The following is a 16,373-nucleotide window of genomic DNA, read 5'->3' on the forward strand; positions in this document are numbered from 1 at the left end:
CAGGGATGTATTAATAATTTCTCAGCAACTGAAGTGCCTGCGTAGACTAATATGATAAAGTCTGATGAATTCAGATTGTCACTTCAAAGGAATGGTTTCTGGCGTGGATGTAGTCACTGCTGTCTTACTTAAATGAATGGGAAGTTTAATCAGCATGGACAGCTGTGACAATCAGTGAAGGGAACTTTAATTAGCATGGAGTAGACTGCCCATGCAGCAAGTTGAAATTCCCATGGCAATAACAACATTAAATTGGACTGGCAGAACAGGGAGGCCAATAGAGACTGACCACCTCCCCAATTAGTTGGGGAAGATTATTTGGTGGGTGACCTTATTGTTACACTAAGCACAAATCAGCCAGCTGACCCACAACCTTCAAGAACTGGTAATTGCACTGGCAAATAAAAATGAAAAGTGCTACACTGCCTACACCGGTTTTCTATACTGACAAAGTTAATGTCAGCTGTATGCCTGGGTAAGGAGTACAGATTTTATTGGATGCAGATAAATGCATGAGGCAGATGGTAACTATGAATTAGCTTCCCTATGCAATTTAATTGCTAAAATGAATGGCCCAGATTAATATCTAATTTCTCTATGATGTTATATCCACCTACTTTCTGTTCCACAAATAAGGCAAGCAGGGGGAACTGCACACATGGGATACCAAGGAAGCACATGTGAGGTATGCGGTGTGCAGGCTGCGAGATGAAGTGTGGCTTTAATCTATTACTGAGCAACTCTTGTGTGCCCATGCAATTCAAGCCTGTACTGGAACGTACACAGTCAGGAGGGCAAGCTGCCGACCACTGCAGGTTTTAAATTAGAAAAACCACAATCATTCTCATCCATGTGGTTGACAAAGAGAGGCTATGTACAGGCCCAAGTCACTGCTTCCTTTCCTCCCTCTCTTGTGTCACCCGTAAATTCTGCATCAGACACACCCGCCGTAGGCCAGTGCTGCCAGGGAAAGAGCCGTCCTGCCTGCCAGCCACCCTCTGCCCAGGCACCTGCGAGCCAGCCCGGCCCGTCGTTAACCTTTTCCTTTCTTCCCAGTTTAACTCTGCTCTTTCCCCCTTCTCCACCAGCACCGGGCCGGCACAGGGGCTGGTAGCAGGGCAGGAACAAGCGAGAGGAGGGCTCTGCCTTTGGGCGGTGGGGGTGGTTTGCACCACCTGAAAGTGCCCGTGGGGCTGTGCCTGCAGGCATTTACACACAGGCAAAGCAAGGGCAAAGAGGGGTCACTGCCAAATCATACTGGCGAGCTTTTCCTCTGCCAGCTGGGGAGGCCGTGGCTGCTGGTGGAGCGGCAGGGCTGCCAGATGTGAGCACGCAGCCCAGCCTCAGCCTGCAAGAAGCACTGGGCCCCGTGGCCTCCTCCTTCAAAGTGCTCTCCCGCAGCTCCTGCTGCTTTGCTTTACTTCGCCCGGCTGCTGTACGGCCCTCCTTCACGTTTACCCAAGCAGCAGCCACAGACGCGCAGCAGCCACAGACGCACACCAGCCTAACCCCAAAATCCACTCTCCTCCTCTAACCCTGTCCTGTTCCCCCTCCCTGTGCCGCTGCTGCTTGCGCCTCGTGCCGCCGGGGCCTCCCCAGGTTGCACTCCGTGCCCCTCTCTGCCTGCAGCTGGCAGGTTTGCTGCCATCACCTATTTTCAGTTAAAACACCCCTCAGGCACCAGGCCCCGCAGTGCCCCCGCGGCAGAGGGTTTGTCTCTCGGGAGCAGCAGCTGCACCTGTACAGGATTCGCCTCGTGCCCTCCCTCGGGCCAAAAGCAGGTTCGGTCCCCGGCAGCACGACTTTCAGGCCTGAGATGGGTCAGAAGCATTTGCTGCAGCAGATGTCACCGGACAGAGCTGTTTCGCGTCAGCCCTGTTCCAAAAATGTTGCTTTTCCTCGGCCAGGAGCCAGTGCCCAGCCTCAGGCAGTGCTGCTCCAGCACCAGCCCTCTGCCTCCCCCCCGCCTGCTGCTTCCCGCATCCAAAATGGCCTCCTGTGGGCAAGCGCAGGCTGCCAGGAGCCCCCTCCCCTGCTCCTCGCCTGGGAGCTGGTCCCAGCTGCGCAGAGGAGGGGAAAGGGAAGAGGCAGGAGCCAGCAGCGAGCTGGACAACAGCTCCCGCCGGGAGGGATGAAGCCAGCGGGCCAGCCTGCTCTGGCAGGGGAGGACCCGCTCCGCTAACCCTGGGGGCGAGGCGGTTCTGTCAGGGCGGGTGGAGAGCCCCTGTGCCCTGGCCGGAACACCTCTGCTCCACAGCTCGGGTGGGAGCGTAGAGAGGCGGCGGGGCCGCGGGCACCGCAGGGCACCGCGTGCGCAGAGACAAAAAGCGACGGCAGCCCTGGGGCTGTCCTGACCCAGCCGGTCACGGCCAGGGAAATTCTCAAACAAAACACGCAAAGAAATCACTGGCTCTTGCCATAAACAAAGTAGGGCTAATCTCTGTGCCCTTCACCTACCTCATGCGCAACCACGTGGGCTCCTCTACACAGCCAAGCCCAGTGGTCCAGTAGCTTAGTGTCCTGTCTCTAGCGTCAGGCAACAAGCAGATGCCTGGGGCTGAGCAGAGCAGAGGGCAAACAGTGCCGCTGTTAGCGGATCTGTTTAGTCCCTGCGGCAGAAACTTGCTTCACTGGCAGCTGAATTTAAAATTGAGAAGCCAAAGCAACCTTTCTGTCCCACAAGGGTGCTGCCGTGTGCTATAGCCTCGCCTCAGGGGATCAGGCATCAGGTCGGCTTTACGTTAAGGCATTGCATACTCAGACTTAATACACACTCGTCCCCTGACCCAAAACTATGCGCAAGCTTTCACCATGCAGGTAGAAGGGCTCAAAGTAGTTGTATTTGCCTTTTCTGAGGGGTGGATCATAAGATGTAACTGGAATGGAAATAGGAGGGATGATGGAGGGAGCTGGAGCTCGTATTTCCCCCCATTTTCTTGGCTTTCTACATTATTATGGCTTGGTCATTAACATCTTCAGCAACCAGCTTAGGCAGCGCATATGCTCAAAGCTGTTACAGCACCCATCATATTTCGGTGGTGACCTTCGCCGATGCCTCTTTGCCGCCCGCTCTCTTTACGTGTACACTGATGGTCCCGCACCTGGCTAGGGGCTGGCTGCTGTGGAGAGACAAACTGCAGCACCTCGTAATTTCTCAGCTTTTTACTATTTTAAGCTCACACTTTCTAATGTTACCTTTTTACTGTCTTTCTCTGAAGTCTGAATTCTTTACTCAACTTATTTGTTGATAAATATTTAAGGAAGCCTTCCTCCTCCTCATTTTATAAAAAATAATATGCGGTTTACAAAAATAATAAGCCATTCTGCTGTTCCTTTCGCCAACTGCTTCCTTGGTAAGCATTTGGTTTAGGGCTTGTCTGCTCATTGCTGTCTCTTTGGAAGATTATCCCAGCTAAACTCCCTTAATCATGTCATGCTGTAGTGAAAAGAAACAGCTCTTTGCCCTTGCTCGGGGAGGGAGATGCTGTACTGTAGGAAACTCCCCCCTGGCATTCAAGTCGTGAGTGAAGTTCAGGATTTTCAAACCTTCTGACACCAGCCTGATGATGCCCCGTGAGTCAGTGCATCTCACAAGGATGTAAACATGTGTTCCCAAGGCTGCTACCATGCAAATATCTCACCTGGGGCCTCAGCTAAAATCCACTAGTGACCTGTGAGACTGTTGCCCATGACTTGACTGTACCTCTCTGCCACCATTTACCCTGTTTCTTTTGTGCTTTCCAAAATAACCCAGTTCCCCAGGAGCACCTGAGGAGCTGTGGCTGTCATTGCTTCCCCAGCTGTAACACAGTGGGGCGAGTTGCTGCCCATGCCTTCCTCTCCAGACCGAAAAGCAAGCTGTTAAAATGGTCGCTCCTCTGCTTCAGGTGTCGCGCAGCTGCTTGTAAAGCACGGGTGAAGCACAGCGAGCCAGCAGGGTGGCAGCACCGGTTCTCTCAGGGGCAAAGTGCTGGGAGGTCACCACCCTGCACCATGGCCACCAGCCTCTGCACCTGGGGAACTCTCTCCTTCTGCATGCAGTTCTCAAGCCCTTGCGGTGAGGGGACTGACTCACAAAGGGGAGTCAAAGTCAGTGCTTGGAGAGATTTTGGTGGCACTTCTAAAAATGCCTCCGCTCTTGTTTTATCCTAGAAATGATGTAGGTGGAAAAAGGTAAGCTCCAAGGATGGGCTGCCCATCCTCGTTTCCCTCCCACGTCAGTCCTCAGGCCAGGGGGTACTCTGCAGCCACCTCGTTGCCTGCTTCCTTCCAGGGCAAGGGCAGCCACCGAGCACACGCCGACTGAGCCTTTCCTTCCTCTCCCTAGGCTTCAGTTCAAAGGAAGAATTGAATCCGAAGCCACCGGAGTCCATCTCCCAGGGGAACCCAAGTACGTACATCATAATTAATTTTATAATTAAGCGATACAATTTTATTAATCACACATTGCTGGAATGCATTCGAAATTAAATCACAAACGGCAAGTTTTCAAGACAGCCTAAGACACTTGAGGAACGCATTTTTCCCTTGCAGAGGAACAGCAAGCGCACTTTGCTGCCCCGTCTCATACACATAATTGGCTTTTGCTTCTACAGGGAAGAAATAACAGTGAAGATGTAGCTTACCTGGGCAGGGAGGTGGTGGCTGCTCACCGCTGCCTCTTCCCAGGCAGTATCAGCTCCACATTCCTGGGGCGTAGAGCTTCACTTGGGGACTTCGATGGCAGAGGAGAGCAAACCAATGTGTTGCGGCCGGGGTTAGATGAGCGAGCCCTGCTGACCGGAGCGGGCTCCCGTGGTGATGCTGAGCGCAGGCACCCTTCCCGCAGCAGCGGGTGGGAGGGAAGGAAATCACCTGAGAAAGGGACCCAGCGCCTGCCGCAGCGAGGAGAGGGGTGATGCAGAAGAAGCATCGAGGATCCCTCACTCTGGGTATGGGAGATGCTCTGAAAAGGAAATCTTCTACAGCCCTTTAATTACAAAGGCAGATTTGCCCATTAACTCATCTTTAGATGGGGCCCAGAGTAGAAGGAGAAAGAGCAAGCAAGCTCTCAGTGGAGAGGTGGGGTCGTCTGCCACCTCCTCATGGGAAGCCGCACTGGAGAGGGGGCTTCACCCTCCCACCAGCACCCGGGTCCTCTCTTGCCCATCCTCCAGCAGCTGAACGCTGTCTCTCACAGAACTGGCATTTCACATTAACTACTGAACCAAATGTCTGTATATTCGAAGGCACTCCTCCTAATACTTAAAAGTGGTTTTTTTCCCTATCATCTAAGACGTCCAATACACCTAAAACTGATACAGAAATAAGGGAAAAAAGATGAAAAGGGGAAGGATCTGCCCTACAAACCCCATCTCACTGCAGGAAAGCAGAGCTCAATGTAGCAGAGGCACAGGCAAGTGCAGCTGTTGCCAGCAGTTGAGCTGAGATAAGGCATGCCAGAATCAAAACCCTCATCCCTCTGATACCTCTAGGACCATAAGAGCTATAATTCACATCTTGCCTCCCTGCAAATCAGAAAGCACTCAGCTCCCTCCAGAGCACCTTTAGCCTGTGCTCTTGCAGAATCCCACTAACGCCCCAGCACCGAAATACTCCTGCTGTCTGAATCTTCCCCCGAAATTAAGTCTGTATGTAAGTCTATGTAAATCTTTGCATGCCCAGACCCTGCTGGCTAACAAACTCCCCACTTTCCACATATAGACTGCATGGTGTAGTTCCCTTTGAAGGAGAGGAAATTCAGGAAAACTTGGCCATTAATTGAGGTATTATTTGTTGTGGGTTCCCGGCCTTGCCTCATGATATGCTGTGAACAAACATGGTTCTCAGTCACGCTTCTATAATTCAGCATTATTAAAACTAGAAAAACAGACAGCTACGGGAGAAAAAATTGAAGGTAATGAGATGGGAGGCAGTTGCATAAGCCACTAAGAACAATCGGTGCTTTGTAGCCTTCGGGCTACCTAATGATTAAAACACACTATTTTGGACAGTCTGATTGGTAGGAGGCATCATCGGAGGGAAATCAAGAGATGGGCATGACCCGGACGCCAGAGGGGGAAAATGTTAATTAGCGCTCTAGTTAAGCCAAATTTTGATCCCGCTCCTGGTCGCAGTCCAACTGATGAATGTTTTACCACCAACTTGCAGAGACGTAAAAACAGGCTGGCAGTGATGAAGACAGCATTCGCAACAGCACAAAGATCAGGTTCATCAGTGTAATTAGAGAGAAGAGTTTGTTTGGGTGCAGGCGTAGCTTTTCTGGAATTTTGCTTTCAGCCCAGAGAGGCAACCCACAACAGCGCGCTGCTGCTGTGCACACACAGGTACAAGCCTACAGCTAACGGTGAAAAGAGCCCCCGCACATTCTGAAGGCACCAGACAAAATCATCATCCCCAATGTTAGCTCCAGCCCAGAATGAAGGTGCTGAACAATTCTCATTCAGAAGTGCTGCCTTGCCAAGACTGCCGCCAGCAGCTCCTTGAAGAGACCCCATGATGTCCTTTGCCCTGAGGCCTATCCTGGGCATCACACATTTAGAGAACTGTGTGGATCTTCCCTCTCTTCTGAGCAGCATTAACACAGTATGCAAAGAACTATTCCTGTTACATCTATTATACCAATTAAGCCCATAAAAGCATCATCAAAGAAATCGCTGTAGCCCGTGCTCTGCAGGTGGCCAGACCACAAAATCCAGCAGTCATATCTGGCTTTACAAACTCTCACCACCTCTGGGCTGTCAATAAAGCAGGCTGAGGCCAAGCCGTGGCTCTGAGGGCACAGGACATGAGCCAGCTTGCTCCTGTGTGGCTGACCTCTCCTCCCTAGCCCCCAAATGCAGTGCTCCCAGACTGATCCCTGGGAACACCTTCTTGCCCTTTTGTCACCCAGCCGGGCTTGGATTTTTTATGGGAGAAAATCACGCAAAGGACCATGTTTACCAATGAGCAGGACAGACTTGAGCCCACAGCTGTGACTTGTCCATGTCAAAGGCTTTTTGGTAGAGCTTATGCAGCAGAACAAGTCACTGGATACAGACTTATTAGGCCTTTGCTCCTCAAAAGAAGCACAGCTACCAGAAAGAACCAAAAATATTTCCTGTGTTTCTTTGTGTCTCCACAGATTGCAAGGTTGATTTATCCTTCTTGATGGACGGGAGCTGGAGCATTGGTAAACGCCGCTTTCAGCTCCAGAAGCAGTTCCTCGGTAACGTGGCTCAAGCCCTGGGCATCGGCAGCGCTGGTCCTCTGATGGGCATCGTTCAGTATGGGTAAGAGCTTCTCGTGCAGCTACTGGGCCATGGGGCACGCCTGCATACCCTGGCAGCTCTGCGGCTGATTGCGTGCTAAAGGTCTCACTCCAGCTCCAACTCAGGAGACAGGTACCCCAGGCAGGTCCTCCAGCTTTTGTATTGTTGCGTGTGAAGCAAAAAAAAGACTGTTGCTCTCATTTCTTCTTATAGCAGTGACCCTTCCACAGAATTTAACTTGAAAACTTATGCCAACTCCAAGGACCTGAGAAACGCTATTGAGAAAATCCTGCAGAAAGGTGGACTTTCCAATGTTGGTAGGTGATGAGGCTGCTTGCATGTTCTCAGCTTGAGGAGGGCTCCAGAGCCTGGGCTGTAGCGAGCCCACACTTCCTCAACCGGGTACGGAGGCTGTCACCGAACAGTGCTCAGTGCTGGGGCAGGGCTGGTGAGGGGGTACCACTCCCACCATGACCTGCTTGTGTCGGTCCATGGCGCTGCAAGTCCATTGCAAGTAGACATGATTTACCTTTCTCCTCATGGGCAGGTCCCACCAACGCATCGGGGACCCTTGCTAACCCAGCTTGTCACCCCCAGCCCCTCTGGGGCACAGGGAGGGGGCAGATGGGGTTCAGCGCAGGAGGGCTCAGGAGGCACTGGCACCGAAAGCAGCAACCTCCCCTCCTGCTCACACGGCCACAGAAACTGCTTTCCCCAGCTCTCGGCAGGGCTCCAACATTTGAATCGGCCCTCTGCCTACCATTGTGTGAGATATTACCAGGCAGAGCACTTACAGACCTGCAACTCATCCTCACCTCCTCTTGTATTCCAGGGAAGGCACTTTCATTTGTTAACAAAAACTTCTTTTCGGATGCTAATGGAAACCGAGGTGGAGCACCCAACGTGGTTGTAGTGATGGTGGATGGGTGGCCGACCGACCGAGTGGAGGAGGCCTCCAGGCTGGCCAGAGAATCAGGAATCAACATTTTCTTTGTCACTATTGAAGCAGCTGCTGAAAGTGAGAAGCAGAATGTTATTGAACCAAACTTTGTGGACAAGGTACTTACTGGGCTGGGCTCTGGCCGTGAGCTTGGCTCTGACTACATTTTCCAAACTGTTTCATTCAAGGCATTGCCCTTTCCTTCTTACCACTTATGGTTACTTCTTGTCCTGCTTATACTGTCTTGAGGTCTCCTGTACAAAGTTCCAGGTAGCAATGCTGAAGTCAGAAAGGGGATGAAGTCAGTGAAGTTCTGGTTTGAGGTGCATCATGGAGCAAACGGCTTTTTACTGACTAGACATTGGCACAAACCTGCAGTCATATTGAGACGAGAGGTGTTCCAAATATACAGTAGTGTGGCAAAGCACAATTGCAGCCTGAGCTTTCCACCAGCCTCCTGCTGTGCATCTCCCACCCAGCAAAAGCTGAGGGGCTCTGTCAAGCTAATGTCAGCGTTGCATTTACCAACAGGTCCCACACATGCAAATGTTGGGACACTCCCAACACAGGCATATCCCAGTTGTTCAACTATGCTGAGTAACTCAAACATTCTGTTTCCACTGTTGCTCTGATGCAGGTTATTTTTATTATTATTTTCTGCTGTTATGGACTTCATGGTAGGTCTTGGAAAAAAGAGTAAAGCCCTGCAATGTGCAGCAAAAAAAAAAAAGGAGAACACAAGCCTTTGAACAATTTGTATTCGGCACTAATGGCAGCTGCCCGCTCGAGTGTTTCAGGGCAAGCTGGCACCCAGTTACGGCAGGAGGTATCTACCAAGTGCCAGACCAGGCTGGGCTCTGGAAGCAGGGTTGAGTTATCTGGTATTTTCAGAAAACATATTCCCATCTGAGCCATGTCGCTCTGCCGTGAAACAACCTCCTGTGAGTTTCGGAGCTGCTCCGGAGCGCTGCGCTGTCTCCGGTCAGCGTTTAATTGGATCGTAACTCGATACTGCTGCATCGTAACACTAAAATAGCAGCAAGACAGTAAGAGCAAATGAGCAGGACACAGTGAGGAGCCCAGACCAGTGGAAACTAACTCCCTTGGAGCTGTTAGCCTTCATGCACGTCAAGACTAGGCACTAAGAAAATACTGCCTCAGTCTTTTAAAACACTCACACACAGACACACAAAGTTGATAGAGAAAACCTGGCTTAACAAAATATTCTCACCCAGAGACCTGAGGCATTAGCATTTAAAAGGTGCTAAAGCCAAGGACAATTTGATCCAGTCCCCACCACTCCGCCTGCCTCTTGACTTCTCCCAACCCCTCTTCTGTGCCACCCCTGCTTCCTATCCACACGCACCTGGCTCCCACCAACCCTATAGAAGCCTCCCACAGATCTGCTCCCTACAAGCATTGTTATAAAAATTAATGTTGTTTTTTTACTGTTTGGCAGAGCCAGCACAGCAGAGAATCTTTATGGGCTCTTTGCATTTTCACCAAAATTGCCTGGCTTTTTCTCTGCTTAGAACGGTATGAGCCAAGGATGACCCAACTTCAGTCCCAGGTTTCAGTTCAAGACAATAGGGTTTATCAGCAGGCAAAACTTTCCTTGTGGCCCTGAAGGTTAGGAGCTGAAGTTGCCACCTGGCAAACATGCGGGCTCCCGTAATGCCCACTGGAGCCATGCTAACAGCAGCTCTGTGATTTGGATGCTTCCTCTGCAAAAAACATAACTTACCTAAAAAAACTTAACAGGTGGCAAATTACATTTCTTTCACTACTATAATATCAGCTCCATCCCACAGCTTTAAAAAAAAACAACAAAAGAAAAAAAAAAAGTCAGGAAAAACTGGCTCGTTACACAAGTATCCGTGATGTTACATTGACATCATTTCCCAGGGAAGCAGATGGTGACTGGAGGAGAGGCCACTTCAGACTTCAGCATTGCTCTTTCCAGGAGCTTTTATTTACAATTTAGCTACATACCCCCGCTGAAACAGGTGGACTGAATTCCCATTGCATTTGTCCTTGTGTTGCCTTGCAGGCAGTGTGCAGGACAAATGGTTTCTACTCCATCAACGTGCCCAGCTGGTTCAGCCTACACAAGGTGGTCCAGCCCTTGGTGAAGCGAGTCTGTGACACCGATCGGTTGGTTTGCAGCAAGACGTGCCTCAATTCAGCTGACATCGGTTTTGTAATCGACGGCTCCAGCAGCGTTGGCACCAGCAACTTCCGCACAGTCCTCCAGTTTGTAGCCAACATCAGCAAGGAGTTTGAGATTTCGGACACCGACACCCGCATCGGAGCCGTTCAGTACACCTATGAGCAAAGGCTCGAGTTCAGCTTTGACAAGTACAGCACGAAGCAGGACGTGCTGAGTGCTATTAAAAGGATCAATTACTGGAGCGGTGGGACCAGCACGGGAGCAGCCATCAGCTACGCCTCAGAGCAGCTGTTCAGCAAATCCAAACCCAACAAACGAAAGATCATGATTCTCATTACAGATGGCAGGTCTTATGACGATGTCAGGGTGCCGGCCATGGCAGCTCACCAAAACGGTAAGCTCTTCTAGCGCTACCTGCTCTCCCTACATGCTTCAGCATTTACCCAGGTCAGAGAGATGCAGTTTGCTACGATTTGAAGGCATCGGATCAAACTTGATGAAGGAAGAGTAGCACGTCACCCTGGGGTCTCACTGAGCTCTAACAAGACCAGCATCTGTTTAATATCTGAATGAGGAACTTAAAAAAAAAAAAAAAAATCACATAAATCTAGCAAAATGCAGCTATGTCTAGGAGACCTTAGGTGATTTCTACTGTCTTAGTAACACATGAAGCCTCCTTTGGCTTTCCAGTCAGGATAGTCATATATCTTCTGGCACAATTGTAAGATATTTGCATTGGAACAAGAACCTGTTGTTCAGGAGCCAGTTGTTCACACCCAGAGCAGAAGCTTTACTATTGTTTAAACTGTTTTGCTGTTGGAAACAGGTCCTCCAAAGCACAAAATAGGCCTTTCCTCCAATTTGAAAATACCTTTTTTATACAGAGAGTGAGCACTGCAACTCACGGCCCACATTTTTGTGGGCTGGCACCTACATTTGCAGTATTGTTCTTAAATCAAATTTAACGCAATGACAGCTTGTATGCTCATTCTCAACTCTGGGTTTCTTTCCAGGAGTTATAGCTTACTCCATTGGAGTTGCTTGGGCAGCCCAAGATGAACTGGAAGCCATTGCAACAGACCCTGATAAGGATCATTCCTTCTTCGTGGATGAATTTGACAACCTCTACCGCTTTGTTAATCAGCTCATCCAAAACATTTGCACAGAATTTAATTCCCAGCCACGGAACTGATGGACTTGAGCAAGGCGAGACCCTCAGGCGCCAAGGGCATTACCAAGTGCCACAGGAGTAATGCCAGCCCTCAGTTCAAGAAATATTGGAGGTGTTTTTTCTCTGGCACCTTTCCAGGCAGCAAGGTTGATTGCAGCTCTGTCCCTGTGCATGATAACGCTCTGTGTAGACTGTTGATTATTTTTTTTTTTCCCTGCAGGCTTACAGAAACTCTGATTTGGATGGATAGCGAAGGAGGCAGTAAACACGGGGGAAATAACTGGAGCTGTTTGAAAAGCTGCTTCCCTTATAGAGTCCCGGCTTGTCTGATTCCCACCTTTGGGCACACACAAGCTCCTTAAAACGTACCACCTGCTTCCTGAAGCGACCAGCTCCCTTCAGGGAGCAGCCATGCTGCTTAGCTGCTGTGCCAGAAGCACCCCTGTGTGGCACTGCCTGTCAGTCAGCATCCAGGTTAGGGCTGAAAAACCAGACACTTATTTGGGGACGGGACAACTCAAATTTGATTACTTTCTTAAAAGCAGGCACTCTTTTCTCCATACAGCTGTCTTGCCAGCAAGCTAAGCTTTAGCTAGTGTAAACTCAAGCATTGAGATTTATTCAAACCCAGAGACTGGAAAGCAAGTGAGAGGAATGGGTCAAGCTGTGGGACCCTACAACCGTCGATCAACCCCCCAAAAGCCCCAAATCCACAAAGCAGCCAACACACAGGAACCCCACAGCACTGCATTAATATTTGACTTTGAGAAGTGTCTTGTCCCCTTAGCTCACTCGCTCTGCTCTTGCGCAGCTCAAGGCCTGCAGGACCGCAGGAGAGTGGCCAGGATAGAGAAGACTCTCTGAGAAAGTTGTGGGTTTAAGTTGCTCACAATCAGAAAAGCGTTTGAGACCCACCGCTCTATCGTTAAACCACAGCTCAGAACAGCTTACAGCATTCTCTAGTGCGAGGAGGGCTATTCAAGAGCCATTAACAGGATTTAGGAGGAAATTGTCTGAAGTTAATTTCGTATTATACACTGGGAAAAGCAGCATTTTGAGCATTTACAGACACTCTCTCCCAAATCTGGGATTGACTTCTGTTTCATGGATTGATTTCAAAATGAACCTACTACAACACAGGATTATTCAAAATACAACTGTTTCTTACGTGAAGAACGAGCCGTATCTCTGGTCAGCAGGGGAGGATTGACATATTAAGAGGGTCAAAAGCATTGCACTTTAATTAGGAAGCAGCAGTTGCTGGTTATGTTTCCATCCAGTATAATTTACAAAAACATGTTCATTAAGCAAAGTTATCGAAGGACAGGGATGGAGTTTCAGAGCAAATAAAAATGTGCATGTTCCTGCACCTTATGCCAATCAAAGCCACACTGCACCAGGCTTGTGGAACTGATGGGAAATTGGAAGAAATTGAAACTCAAATTTCACATCTTGCTCACAAACCAGATTGTTAATAGCCTTTATTGTTTTAATAAATAACCATGACCCAGGATGTTTATTATTTACATAGAACCACTAATTGAAGTAAATAGCTATAAAGGAGACTCCCTTCTGTCAACAAAAGTAGCGCAATCTTTGAAATCATTACGTTTGGAAACATGACTGAAGTAGCTCAAAAACGACCACTCAAGTAAGCACAGTGCAAACTAAGCAGAATGGCAGACTCTGCATAATCTCCCTGGTGTGGTGACATAAACCAGGCTGGGGTCCTCTCAACAGGTTAGGAAAAACAATCCTGGATGAAGCAGCAGTTTTACACATGGAAGGTTCAGATTTTCCTGTTTTAGAAGAAACATTCTGTTCTGGCTTTAACTGAACATCATCAGTACAATAATGCTACCCAGGCAGAAGATGCAGGGCACTGCCAGCTTCCCCCAAAAGCAAAACAAAGACCTAAAATATATTTGTATGCAGAGTTTTTAACACTAATCTGTGCTGCTGCATTTCCACAGCAATAGCCTCTTGGCTTGAAAAAAGTAAAGATTAAGGATGGAGAGTTAGGTAGAAGCAGAGCAACCCCTGATGCTCCCCTTCTCCTGACCCACCTCCCTCACTACCGTTCTGCGGAAGGCATCATCCTCTGTCAACAAGGGACATTACACAGGATGGACAAAACTCAAACGCATTTGGGGGGATTCAGACACCAGATTTTTTGTCTGAAAACCTGTTTGCTTGGGGTTTAATTTGGGGCTAGCTGAGAAGAAGGCCTAAGTCTTAACTTTTAGCTACTCTTAATACTGTGGTCTAATTTTTAATGCAACAGCTTACCACTGCGTATTGTTTTCCATACGGGCCGTACTCTTGCAGCACGGAAGGCTGGGACTCTGCAGAGACTCCCCAGTGTTTCGCTGGTGCTCTGCCAAAAGCACAGCACAGATGGTTGAGATCTTAGGAACAGTTAGGGCCACGTGTTCTTTAAGATATGCATTTTAATTGCTTTCGAAAGCTTAAACTTCAAGCAATGACAATGAGGTTTCAGATTCTCTTTTACAAGGAAATTGCACAGCTATCTTCTGTGTCAGGCATTTATAAAGGGCCCTTCAGGGTTTGGTGGTGTTTAAATGGTTTAACTTGAGTTTACAGAACAACTATGGCGCTCGGTTGCCAATGTGTATTTTTATTAACAACTTGGGACGATCTTGAAATTGTTGGATCTCAAAATGTGAAAGTGGTTTAATGTTTAATTCAACTCTCAACTAAACTTAGATGTCCTATCCATAAACACTGTAAACTTAAGTGTAAGCCTCACAACTTGCAAGAATATGCACCCTTCCATTAACAAAAGCAAGTGGATCAGCGCAGAACACATGCCTCTCAACCTTTACCTTTCATAGCAATCAAAATACTTGCCATCTACTAAAGTCCCTAATTACTGTTTTATTAAAAAACAAGATACCTTACATATAAATCTTCATAAATGTTGGAGGAGGTATATTTGTTTGAAGAAAGCAGCAGAACTCCTTCTGTAACATATACAAGCTACTTTGAGCTTATCAATAAAAGTTGCTGTCTTTTGCAATAAAATTGTCCTAAAGGCATATGCAGTACATGTTGTCTCATATGTGGTTAAAAAATAAACACAAAATATGGTCCATGCCATTTCAGTTTCTGAAACACAACTGAGGTTCTTGCTAGATTATGGAAGACCCAGCAAGGTTGGTAAAGCCCCAGGTGTTTCAATGTCGTCCTTTTGCATACTCAGCTGAAAAAAAATAGCTTAAGAGTGAGCTAGCAGCAGAAGGACCACCAAATTACCTGTCAGAGTAACCAGTCATTTAAGCAGAGTCTAATAGGTGAAAGGCATCAAAATCATATGTACTTTCCCAAGTCCGCAAGATCATGTCTCATTTGGAACCAGACTTCTTTTGGAAGCTGAAAAAAATAAGAGTCTCTACACGCTTTCTAGATGCAAGCCTGAATAAAAAGGGGCTCTAGATGTTCAGACACTTAATGCTGGGCCACTTAGTTTCAGATGCCTGATAAGCGTGGTGGAACCCGCCATCTGGCTGAGGCATTCAAAAGAGAAGGCCACCAAAGGGTTGGACTGAGGCAGGGCTGGGAGCTGTCTGAACCAGTCACGGAATACATAGCCAAAAGGGGGTTGTCTGATCACCCTCTCCCTAGGAAATAAGCATCTTTGCACTTAGGAGTTGGGCTGGTGGCTTATCACTGCTCAACAATCTCCGTGCAGAGCACTCACCTGGAAATGCACATCGACGTCCATGCTCTGAAAGCCTGGGGGAGCTCCATGACCGCACCTCTTGCCTCTAACTCCAGCATTAGCTACTCACATCCCATGTGAACAACCAAAGTTCAATTCGAAGTTCAACCATCTCTTCAGAGAGGGGTAACTCAAAGCCCCATTTCCCCGCAGTATCTCACCTTGCTGGTCAGAGGTGGGACACTCAGCAGCTCTGCTGTCACTGTGCCACCCTGCACAGAAGGCATCGCCTGCTGCGCGCACCCTCTTGCTCCTCCGCTGCTGCCGCTTTGCTGGTGCTGCAAGAGGATTTCCTCATGGCAGCTGCTGAATTTTGCTTTTCTGACAGGCAAGGTTCCCCTTCCCCTTTGTGTTCCTGCCCCCACAGCTCTTCAGCACACAAGGGGAACCCTTCCAGTAACTGGGAAAAGCTCTGAAGTTTGGCATCCAGACAGGACCAATCCAATCTAAATGTCTTGAGTGGATCTAATACCCTACCTGCAAACTCCACAGAAAATTATCCACGTTATCTGCTTGGCAAGTCAAAGCGAGCAGTATCAGAAATATTACTTAGACACCAAACACTAAGTCAGCCTTCTGTGGTGTACATACCTTAAATTACTTCATGGTTGAACAGTCACTCACTCTCTATCATTCTTCTAGTTATTTTTCTCTGCTCATCAGCAGAGATGACTTGATCCCTTTTCTTTTCCATTCCAACATCTGTTTGAGAAGTCATAGTACCAGGCAAGCTACATTTCCTAAATCACCTACACATTGAAAACATTGCAAGTATACATTGTATAGCCGAGTGCCTCAAATTCCTCAAAGCAGTCTTTTCTCCCTTGTTTAAAACTTAAACTGGGGGAATATCACAGGTTTTAGCACTGCATCAGCTGCATCACTCACCATCAGCTGTCAGTCATACTGAATGGCAAGAGAAGAGAAAATGTTATTTTCCTTAACACCACTTTAACCCCTTCTCTGATTTCTAATAAAAACTCTGATAATGCAGTTCAAGACTCCAACATTCACTCATAGAAATTACTTCTTTTTAAGCACAAAGAGAAATGGTAGTTAAAAGTTTCACCCAATGGCCAAAGAGAATATGTTCACTTTTC

General features: G+C 48.3%; 1 protein-coding gene across 1 annotated transcript in view; it reads left to right on the forward strand.

Moving 5' to 3' along the window:
• VIT (vitrin) overlaps positions 1-12,167 on the forward strand; it is a gene marked incomplete at its 5' end in the record, with an annotated part of 37,755 nt that extends 25,588 nt beyond the window's left edge. The window contains 6 exons of the mRNA XM_081997961.1: positions 4,328-4,390; positions 7,124-7,271; positions 7,464-7,567; positions 8,083-8,309; positions 10,241-10,754; positions 11,374-12,167. Of these exons, the coding sequence (XP_081854087.1) occupies positions 4,328-4,390; positions 7,124-7,271; positions 7,464-7,567; positions 8,083-8,309; positions 10,241-10,754; positions 11,374-11,552 (1,235 nt within the window). The 3' untranslated portion in view covers positions 11,553-12,167. The remainder of the gene's footprint in view (positions 1-4,327; positions 4,391-7,123; positions 7,272-7,463; positions 7,568-8,082; positions 8,310-10,240; positions 10,755-11,373) is intronic.
• Between the last annotated feature and the right edge of the window lie 4,206 nt (positions 12,168-16,373).

The sequence above is a fragment of the Phaethon aethereus genome (genome assembly GCF_964289735.1).
Source record: "Phaethon aethereus genome assembly, chromosome: 3".
Taxonomy (NCBI): Eukaryota; Metazoa; Chordata; class Aves; order Phaethontiformes; family Phaethontidae; genus Phaethon; species Phaethon aethereus.